The 10,969-nt window shown below is 38.7% G+C and overlaps 1 protein-coding gene across 2 annotated transcripts in view; it reads right to left on the bottom strand.

Moving 5' to 3' along the window:
* Positions 1 to 700: 700 nt before the first annotated feature.
* Positions 701 to 10,969, bottom strand: part of PRDM6 (PR/SET domain 6) — a 106,202-nt gene continuing 95,933 nt past the window's right edge. The window contains exon 8 of one of the 2 annotated variants that reach the window (XM_031011271.3): positions 701 to 7,877. In XM_031011271.3, the coding sequence (XP_030867131.3) occupies positions 7,763 to 7,877 (115 nt within the window). In that variant the 3' untranslated portion in view covers positions 701 to 7,762. The remainder of the gene's footprint in view (positions 7,878 to 10,969) is intronic. The other variant, XM_063706727.1, reaches the window with a different exon arrangement.

The following is a 10,969-nucleotide window of genomic DNA, read 5'->3' as shown; positions in this document are numbered from 1 at the left end:
GCAAAAATTATCACTTTAGGTCAGATAACATCCTGCCTCTGCTCAAAATGAGATTTTCCTGCCTCACGCAGAGGAAATGCCAAGTTCTCACAATGGTATTCAAGGCTCTATATGGTCCAGCCCACTTTGTCTCTTTGACCTTACCTCCTGCAATTTCCACCTCTTTCAATCCACTCCAGCATCAGTGTCCTTCTTGCTATTCCTAGATGCTCACATATTTTTTCTAAGTGAAATTTTATTTTCCAACAGAACAAGAGACAAACAGCTGACTTTGGCTTTCTTTCTGAGAGCCCCCTAATCACACATTCAGAAGAGTCACAGCCCCAGGCCACTCTCCGGGCAAGTGCTTTCTGCTGTGCTCCAAGGCTTATGGGGTTAGAGGTCAAATATCAAGTCCAGCCTGCCACAGATTTGTGGCTGGGTCTCTGCGCACAGTTTCCTTAAGAAGCTGTGCACCTGACTTGGTTGGGCAAATGAGCATGTGAGCACATGAATAAGGAAAACAGTAATCTCAAATGCATCCGAATAAACCTCAGGGCTGAATTTTAACAACCTTCCTGCTTGCTAGGTGTATTTTCTAGCTTATACTTCCCCAACAAGAGTTTGTTGACTGCCTACTACCTAAGCTGCACACTAGAATCAAACAGATGGTGCTTGAAAAATGACTGTGGGACTGGAAAAGACAGAATCCAAGGGAAGATCGAGTCATCATAAAAATGTTTTATTAATCAAATATATTTACATTTCTTGGTCAATGTTCTCTAAATGTGTACCTGTTTTTTCATTTAAATACAACTTAATCCTGGTAGATTCTATCACAAGAATACAGCAGCATGCATGATCTCATTGGTCCTTTGCAGCTATTTTTTCATTAAATAATGTGAGCTTAATAAAGTTAGAAAACTTTATTAGGTTTTACCCATTCTTACTGTGGGATAATCATTCTTGTCGTATCAGTGGCCCTTACAGCAAACTACACACTCCTTATCACCCACAGTGAGATTCTTCTCATTCTCTTAACTGACTTGTTTAAGCTTTCCAAACTCCAAAAGGCAGATGTGAAACTGGGCATTCACTCTAACCATTTTATTTGGTGGAAAGTTGGAGGGAGACATATTTCTATTCCAGTAGGGAACATTTACAGTCCTAAACTTAAAATAACCACATTAAAGAAATTTATACAATGTCCTAATAGCATCTAAATATCACACTTCTATTAGCATCCTACAGAACTGGATGTCTTCCCCTTGATATAAAAAAAATAATTACCTTGGGACATTAAGTTTCCAAAATAATTTTGCTGATCTGAGCCAAAGTTTTCCTTAATTCGTTAGTCATCACCTTAGCCTCTGCATTTAAACTGGGGGAAGGCTTTTTCATGAAATACTTAGGACTGCTAAGGAGAATAATTTTGCCTCTGGCTTTTGCTATACATTTTCTCCAGGTTGGGAGAAACTAGAGAAGTGTACTAGATTGTTCAGAGAAAGTAAGTCTACAAGCGCTGATTTTGTTAACATTAGACAATGCCCACATGTGGATCAACAGGGACTGTGGGTTGGCAGACTTTTGCTCTAAGATGGCTGCTTTCCCCAACATGTGGCAATCACCTGATATGGCATAATTGCTTTTAAACATGAAAGAGTTGTGCTGTAGAAATAGATCTCCAACTTGTTAAAGTTTATATCTAGACTGTTTTCAGTTGGGAGTGATGTGCCAAAGTGGGAGAAAGGCACCAACAAGGATGTTTTTCAAGGCAGGAAACAGGAAATATCAACCAGGACCCACCATGTTTGACAAGGAAAATATATTTATCATTTCAACAAACAAATGTGCCCATTAGAATCAGAATCTGGAGGAAAGTAGTATACATTGTGGTTTCAATAAACCACGGTAAAGAGTTGCCTTGTAATAAAGCCAGTTCATGATGAAATTTTGTACACTTACTTTTTGAACAAACCTCACAGTTTCATCTAGATTGTGCCCCAGAACTTGAACTGGTTCCTTGAGTACCTCATGCATGTAACTACACTATCTGTGCCTTTGACAAACCAAACCTATAATGACTCCAGTCTTTCTACTTCACTGCTTTAAACCAACAGGCTAACCACATAAGCCCATATTCTTAATGCACACAACTGCATAATGACTCCATTGATGCCTGAAAAGTAACTCACTTAGCATTCAGTCAGAACAAAGAAAGAAAACGAGATTTCACTTAGCCCCGTTGAGGATGTGTTTTTACCTGTCGATAGTGTTCGAACCTTATTCTCTTCTGGCCACTCTCCAACACAACCTGCCCTTCCTGCCTGTTGCCATTTGTCCTAATGTATATCACACTTGAGAGGGTTATTTTTTTTCTTTCAATGTGGAATTTTAGTTTCCTGCTTAGAAAAACAAAAACAATGCCTGACAGCAATGGAATAGTTGAAATTCTGTCCAGCAATGAGATTTGGGCATGACAAAATCAGCAACTATAATGATACGTGTTTTAATAGCATTTCAGTATTGTTTCCACAAACACATTTTATAAATAAATTATACTTGTGTTTATTAATTTTTAAAAGCTCTTGTTCTCAAAAAAAAGCTTTACATAGAGAAGTATTTTCCTCTTTTAACAATTGCCTGTTTATGGCTTTGAAGGAGGAAAAAAACTAAAGAAGCTACAAAGCTAAAACTGTTAAGCGTATACGAGAAGGGGATAATGATAGTATCTTTGTTATAGAGTTACTAAGGATTAAAAGAGATAATCCACATTAAGCATTAGAACAAGGCATGACAGTAATTGCACAATATAATTTATAATCATTATCATTATTCCCATCAACATCTGTGGGAATAAGCACAGAATGTCCTTATTTTTCCATTAAAATTTCCTCCATAGATTCTTCCTAAGTGCAGTGGTAGCATATTCAGTCTATAGGAAAGACAGTTCAAATGTTTCATGACTTTGACCTGTTTTCTGACATATTTTTTGTTATCGTTTTACATATTGATCTGATGAAACATCTGGCATTTATTATTTAAAGGAAGAAACCAAATAAATATTTTAAATGTTAAACACAGCCATGGACTACAGGTTAAACATCTGTGGCAAGGTTTCCACAGATAAAGCAATATTCTTTTCAGTTTGGCTCTGTCTCGCCAGTTGTACCTGACAGCTGATCTTTGGGTTTGTAGAATGCAGTCTTGGGGAGGGCTGAAATAGGTGCCTTCCTAGTAACCTGCGCTGTTGTTTTGTGGTAGTTCAGATAAATGCTAGCGAGGGGAGAACTTTAAACTTTGGGTTGATGATCACCCAGCTATCTAGTTAGCGCATAAAATTTTCCAAAGCTCTTCACCTTAAAAGGATCCTGACAAGCGAATAACATTTCTGGAACTTACAGTTATCATTTAAAGAAGCATATATCTCAGTATCTTTTAAAATCTGATGTCAGGATCTAGTAAAGGCTCTGGGAAATAATTAAATTCATGTCAAGGAAGAAACAGATAAACATTTCAGGAAATGTGATTATTTATTTCTTATTCCTGGCCTGGTTTCTGTAGGCATGCATAGCCTTAATATGAGAGCAATGAATTTGCTCCTAAACGCAGGCTGCTGGGTACACTCAGAGGGACCCGTTAATCCTGCTGTTCTGGAGATGCCCTCTTTGTGAGACGTGCCATGATTCCCATTTTAAACAACTCAATAGATACCTGCATTTTATATTTTAAATTAGTGCAAAACAAATAATGTTACTTCTGTACACTGGGGAAAGGGACTACACTGCCAACGCTTATCACTAATGAGGCAACTCCAACCCATTCAGGGTCGCAGATCTCCTTCCCTGAGCAACTCCAGCCTTGTACCCCACTTGTTGCCTTATCATTGAAAGGGGGGTCATAAAAACCCAAGACCCAGGCCCTAATCCTGGTCTCTTGATACTGCTGCTAACAACCAATAGCCCAGTGAGTTAAACAAAGACAACCAAGTTGTGCATCTTAACTTGTTTTGCAATATGCTATTTTCTGGTCCCCAGATGAATTTACCTCTCTCAGATTTTTCCCAGTTGGAACAAAATCTTTAACTTCACTGAGACAATGGTCTAAAGGACTAAAACACCCATTTTACTAGCAGCCACTTAGAAGGAGAATATTATTTTATCGTGAATAGTCACTTAAATAATGCTGCTTATGGTGAACACATAAAATGGGGTCTTTATATAAAATAAGAGTTCAATAAATACTTGTTGAATAAATGAATGAAACAATGAACATTTGATTTAAAAATTGATGAACTGCTAAATGTTCGTATAAATCTTTGCATACCTGGACCAGAATGAAATTTTTACAAGGTAAAATTCAATTATGAGCCCTATGAGGACACAATGATGTCATGATCTTTTCCTGTTATACTTAGTTTCCCAAGAAGGCTACATTTAAATGAACACAATAAAAAATGTACCAACTGAATCAAATTATGTAAATTATACGAGATTAAGTTTTATAGCTTTAATTAGCCATACAATAACTTTTTAGAAGTATATCTCCTCCAAAAAAGTCATTTTTAAAGATAAAAACAAAACAAAAATGAAAAGCTTATCTATGAAAAATGTATGCACATATCCTGGGGAAAATACAACTTTGCCTTGGGATATTGAGACTTTTCTAGAAATGCAAAGATCTGCAGCTCCATCTCTCATCCTATTGCACCCTGACTTTTCTCTGGCATTACCTTTCGTCTTAGACTCTTTGCTAAATATAGGAGCATACGCTAGGATGAAAAGTCTTATTCTGAAAAAATTATTATTATTCTGTCCCCATTGAAAGAAAAGAGTAAAGAAGGATTGCTTCAAGAGCCAAACCCTGATTCAGCTCTGACAGACTACCTTTCTTATCTTAAATATCCTTTCCCCAGTGATCCAGAGCATTTACTCTCTTTATAGCACTACTAATTAGGAAGTTACTAATAAGAAAAACTGGCAAATTTTATGACTGCAATTTCTACCACCCATTTGCTGTATCCCAGGGGACTGTGTGTCCACTTTAAATAGAAAAGGCTAAAGCAATTGTTAGGAAGTTTCAAAGAGAAACCTCCTCCCCAGCATACACTTAGATTAAAATCATTTTGGACCCAAATGATCTCAGTACCTGCTTCAGGGTTCCAAGTCAATGTCCAGGTGTAAGCCTGTCTTTGTGGACAGACAGCCTAGGCTGGTCTGCTAGAAGCTGGCAATAGGACAGCAATGTAAAAATTGTGAATATGCCCACATGCCTGGACAATTAGAGTCCAATTTTCTATTTGTTAGGCAGAAAATATTTTCTGACCAAATTTGGTGGAATATATATGCCAACAATTTCTCTTAATAATAGAGGATAAAAATAGATTTAAATGGAGCAGAACACTAGAAGAGTGTTTTGGAGTACAGGTTACTGCCACATTCAGTGGAAGTTTGGGATCAGCTAGCAAAGCCATCAGGGTGGCAGAGAGATCATTGTTAAGGAAAACCTTCCCATTCCAGACATCAAGGGAGGAGGGAAGCCTTCTCATTCTCCCACGTTCTGAAGCTCATGAGAACTGAGTAGTACATGGTGTTCCACTGTGAAATGTGGCAAATGGCTGAGCTGATTTTTCAAATGAAAAAAAAAAATTAGAAACATACAGGTGATTCCCTACTGTTGTTTTCAAAAAGTTTGAGTAAATCTTTCAACCTTAACAAATGGAACAGCTTACTCATCTGTGAAGCTGATCTGTCCTTTTCTTGCAGGTTTCAGGTTAATATGGCTACATTTCATTCACCCTTCCCAGTGACGCACATTGTTTGCAAACGTATCCATCACTTAGGGCAGGGAATTGTAAAATCAGAACACATTCCTAACTACCAGAGAGAATAGTTTCAATCAGCTACTGTTATACAGCAGCATAGATTCCTTACTACTTTCATGACCAGGAGACAGTAAGAACTGGAGGAAAATTCTAGGTGAAAGGCTTGAGATTGGGCAACAGAGGTCAGAATTAGCCATATTTTTCTTTATGGCCCAGGGTTCTAGAGATTATTATTATGTGTATATATGTATATATATGTATATAAATAACTATAAACACTTATTAATTAGACCCTGTTGAATTCCATTTAAAATGTGGTAGCTGGGGTGCTAAGGAAGAGAGAAGCAAAATTAAAAGGGAAGAGAGATTTTCTGAGAGCCAGATACATAATAATAGATTAAACCACACAGTATCCTTGCCTTTTAGTAGTGACTTCAGTTACGTGTCTCATTTTTATTGAGGGAAGACAATGGGAAAGCTCAAAGACAAGGAGTTCCTTAAAAGACTGTGTCCTGATATCAGGTGATGATGAAATTTACAAACAGAAACTGTTGTTATTAAACACTCTAGATAAAACTGAACAGTTTTTATCTAAACTGGCCATCGAGGTAGACAGTCACTGAGATGCTGCTGGGAGCTATCAGTTCTTCCCAAAACTAGATCATTTCATTAAATGTGACCCAATTTCATTGAGCACCACTGTTGAACCACCAACAGGCTAGCTGAAATTAAACTCACATTCTAAGCACTCAAAGAATAGTGAAATTGTGTGGAGAATTCCTTCTCTTTCAATTAATCAATCTCGAGAAAAGAAAAAGTAATTCTATTGATAAAATTAGCTGCTCCTGGGCTATCTGTTCTAACCACAACCTTCTCCATGGTTCCTCCTCTCAAAGTCTCCTTGTCTGGGCTATTTTCACTTGTGTTTGTAGACATGCTCCTCCCACACTCAGGAGAGAGGAAAGGGGGCTCCTGGGGTTCATCTGCAAGAGGAAGAAAGATAAAATTGCTAAAAGGGCCTTGACGATGGGGTTTGGCACTATTTTTGTTCACATGTTCAACACTTTCACAGAAACAACTAAAAAAATTACAATGAAGCCTAACACCTTATCTCCAGCCTTAGACCAAAGAACTTTATTTTCATTTCCTTTTTTTTTTAAGCTAAAATGTTATTGAAAACCAACGTTTCTCAACGAGCTGCTTCAGAACAATATAACGTATTATGAAGCTCCGTACATTTTACATGTTCTTGCAATCTTGACAGGACAAAATAAGTCCTCAACTTTTTCCTTTGAATTTTGAAACTGAAACCATTTTCTTCCTTTTCCAGACTCTCCTGCATCAAGACCGGGCTGTTTGGAAGAAACCGTGTAAAAAGTGCATGAGCAGTGAGCATGGAAGACATGGAAATGGGATGCGTCTGGGGCTGAAGGTAGCATTGACTCAGCGAAGGCTCTCGCTCTGCTTCTGTGGTCCCCGCTGGGGCAGCCAGTGTCAGGCCAGGCCAAACCGACACAGCAGAATGAAGGGCTGTACAGTGGGTCCCCATGAAACATGTTACTAAAAAAAGGTGCAACGAGAACCAAGTCCCTGTGCATTGTTAGTCACAACGGTGGGCAGAAGAACCCATACGATTCCTCCCTTTGGTATTAAATAACAGTTTTAAAAAAGCTTTTTAGAAACAAAGCAAAATACATGGTGGGACTGGAAATGTTAACCATCCCAGGTTAGTTGTCCACTGAAATAAGTCTCATCCCTAAGTCATAAATAAATAATCTCTTTCCTGGTCTGACTTCCATGCCAGGATCAATATCTCTTAACATCTTACTTATTTTATTACTGCTTTTGGTTTTCTGGGACTGATTGAAAGTTGCTCAGAGGAAATCTTTGGTTTTGCTTAAGTGTCCGTGACATTTAATCATGACTTTCCTTGCAGTTTAATTCCAACCAGTCAATCAGTTAATCCACTTCGATTGATTCTGGGCTCTCAGTTATTGGCTTGCACTCATTGGGCATCCGCTGGTGTCGGCTCAGCTGGGTGGCCTGCGTGAAGCTCCTCTCACACCTCTCGCACCTGGTGGAGGCAAGAGAGAAAATTGAGACCAGGGAGCGGGGCCTGCAGGGTGATGGGCTTCCTCTCATCCTGCCTAATCAGAACAGACACTCCAAAGTGGCTTCAGATTTTACCAGCTCAAGAGGTTTAATTGGTGGCTCCTTCCAAGGCCTGGATGCCTGTGATGGGACAAAGCCCGTCTGATGCAGAACAGAGGGATCTGTCAATAGGCAGGGGGAAGGTGATTTCTCCAGAGAGCCCTGTCCTGCTGCAGCTCTGATCACTGTCAGTTCAAATAGATAAAGAACAAAAAGAGATTTTTAGGAGTGAGCCATCAAAGAAGCAGCTTGCCTGCAGTTTTCTACTCTGTAACCCCAAAGAGAAATTGATGACAAATAGAATTTCACCTACTGCTAATTTACAATTGGGAATTCTACTCCCTTCAGAACAGCAGCCAAAGAGTGTACATCTTGGAATTTGGAAACTAGAGGAAGCAATACGTTAGACTGCAGTGACTGTGAGGGGCAGTAGGCGTGGTCGCTTTTTTGCAAAAGCTGGTTACAGTGTCACAGCCTAACCAAACTTAGGGTTAAAATAATTTATAAAACTAGAATTTGCAGTGGCACAGTGGAAAGGATGTACATATGTGCTAGAATTAAGGGCAGTGTGTCTGATGAGGAGAAAATGTTACACTTCAAGATTTATCTCTTCTTTTTAACTTAAATGAGAAACAACAACAACAAAAAGACTGTAATCTAGAGACTTTGAGTTCCTCCCTATCTCCCATGTCCATATCTTCCAAACAACCTTCACTTACTAGCTTGGTGGCTACTCAATCTACAAAAAGCAGAACACACACTCAAAATCTAGTGGGAGCCTGTTGTTTTTCTGTGGATGTTGTCCCTGGCTGATTGTGATTGTGTGTGTAAATACACACACCCACAGATGAACTGTGGCAGCTGGCTGGGCACACACAGCGACTTCTCCATCACCACCTTACTTACCTGGGCTGCCTAGAGCACTGGCCCAGCATCTAACACAGCTCAGAGGCCACCTCAGCCACCCCTAATGCCCTTTCCTCAAACCTTTGAAGCAAAAGATATTCAAGAAGAGCTACAGACAATTGTCCCACTTTTAAATAATGCAACCCCCAGTTTGTGAGCCCCTGCACTATGAAAGCTGTGGCAAAAGCCACCATGACATAGTCTCCCTGCCTTATCACAGACAAGAAAGCCACAAGCCCTGTTATCTGTTAGGCATTCCACTCTTTCTCCTCTTCAGTAAATTATATTAAGTGCCCTGTCTTGGACATAAGTACCTATAAAATAGAACACATCCATCCACTCTGGGAATTCTTGCATGTTTTTGAACATTGGCAGGCAGGAGCTTCACTTCGCATTTGGATTTTTCAGGGCTCCTGCACCAGCGGAGTGTGTCAGGGGGAAGAACTTGTGTTTCTTTGATTGTCTTTCGGGGAATATTTTTAGCAGCCTGTTCCACTGTTAAAAACTGCACTGTGATCTTGACAAATGTATAATGTCAGCTTTAATGTATCAGACCTATCAGCTCAATGAAAATAACTCAGAAGTATTGATCACCTAATGATTTTTGGTGTATTCATTAACGTCCGTGGGCAGCTCATCCCCTCTCCAGAGCTCCTGGAGTGCTGATGACACGTTAGCGAACTGCTGATTGTTTATTAGAAAACTGATTAGTTACTGGATTAGTGTGTCAAAATATACTACCTTTCACTGCTTGACAAACTTTCAAATTATTATATTCCTTTTTTTTATCTTGAAGCTCTAGAATCAATTTCAAAGAGAGTAGAATAGCTTGAACAATTGTGAGGAACGAAAATGTGCCTGGGTCATGGTTTTGCATTTTTAATCTTGTGTATTAGAATATGAGGAATACACGAGTTGGCAGTTTAGTGCTTCATATAAGGCAAAAGTGTATGTCTATATGTAATATTTTAACATCCAGATTGGATGGAGACATTAAGAGAAAAACACATTTTTCTCAAGTGTTTGCCTAAATGCACTGCAGATATTTACACAAATGGAACAATTTGTTGTAATAGTCAGAAAATTTGTCCAATATATAGGGTGCATAAGAAGAGTATTCCAGAAAAATCATTTCTAGAGCCATCTGCACACCAAGTGTGAGTAAAAATACAAGCAGACGTGTAGAAATTACCTTAATTTAGAATCTTTTCTCAGGGAGTTCTCCTTCTTGAGGAAAGAAGGCTACTAGAAATAATATCTATGTTGTTTGGGAATGACAAGAATGCAATTTATATATTTGAGGAAGTAAGAGCTAGATATAAAAATATTTTTTTTAAATAAGAGAAGGACTTCAGTTTTATGTTCATTATCTTACATTTTAGAGAAATCTCTTCCACAAAATATTTTCATACTTTAATGAAACTCATCTCAACAGAACTAACTCAACAGAAGTCAGAGCCAGACTTCACTTGGTTGGCATCTAAACTAACCCTGAATTACAATCCCTGATGACTGACTGGCAGGGGCATCTCTAAGCCTGGACTTCGTGCAGTGTAACGGAGTAAGAAGGAAAAAAAGATGCAGATAATGCGTCAGGAGGGAAAAGCACCCTTGCACTCAGGGGCTTCGTTGTGCCTTCCCTTAGCATAGGTGCTGATGCCACAGCCTTGACAGGAGTATCTCAGGAACAACGAAGTAGAAAGTCTACTAAGTATTTCAGCAAAAAGAAACTCCTCATTGTGAGGAGTTTCTTTCTATTATACCATTGTGAGCATCTTAATTAGACTTAATTACCTCTAAAGTTTGAGATCATTCTTTACTTACTATGATGGTTGACTGGATTATATGTACGAGGAGCTTAACAAAGCGATGTCAAGTTCTGTTACCACAGAAAACCTGCAACAAGCTTTCTGTGCCTCTCTGATATGCCACAAAATACTTTTTGAATTGAACCAAATTGCACAGGGCTTTGTATGTATGATGTGTTCAATGCATATTTACTGATTTGCTTCTTGGATTTGCTTTAATTTTGCCTAGATCTTGTTCAAATATTAGACGTTCTTTGGAATTTCCCTTGATTTTTTTCATCATGAGCCAAACTCCATTTTC

The sequence above is a fragment of the Gorilla gorilla genome, chromosome 4, assembly GCF_029281585.2.
Source record: "Gorilla gorilla gorilla isolate KB3781 chromosome 4, NHGRI_mGorGor1-v2.1_pri, whole genome shotgun sequence".
Taxonomy (NCBI): Eukaryota; Metazoa; Chordata; class Mammalia; order Primates; family Hominidae; genus Gorilla; species Gorilla gorilla.
The sequence above is the reverse complement of the archived record's forward strand: the minus strand, read 5'-3'. Positions and strand labels throughout refer to the sequence as shown.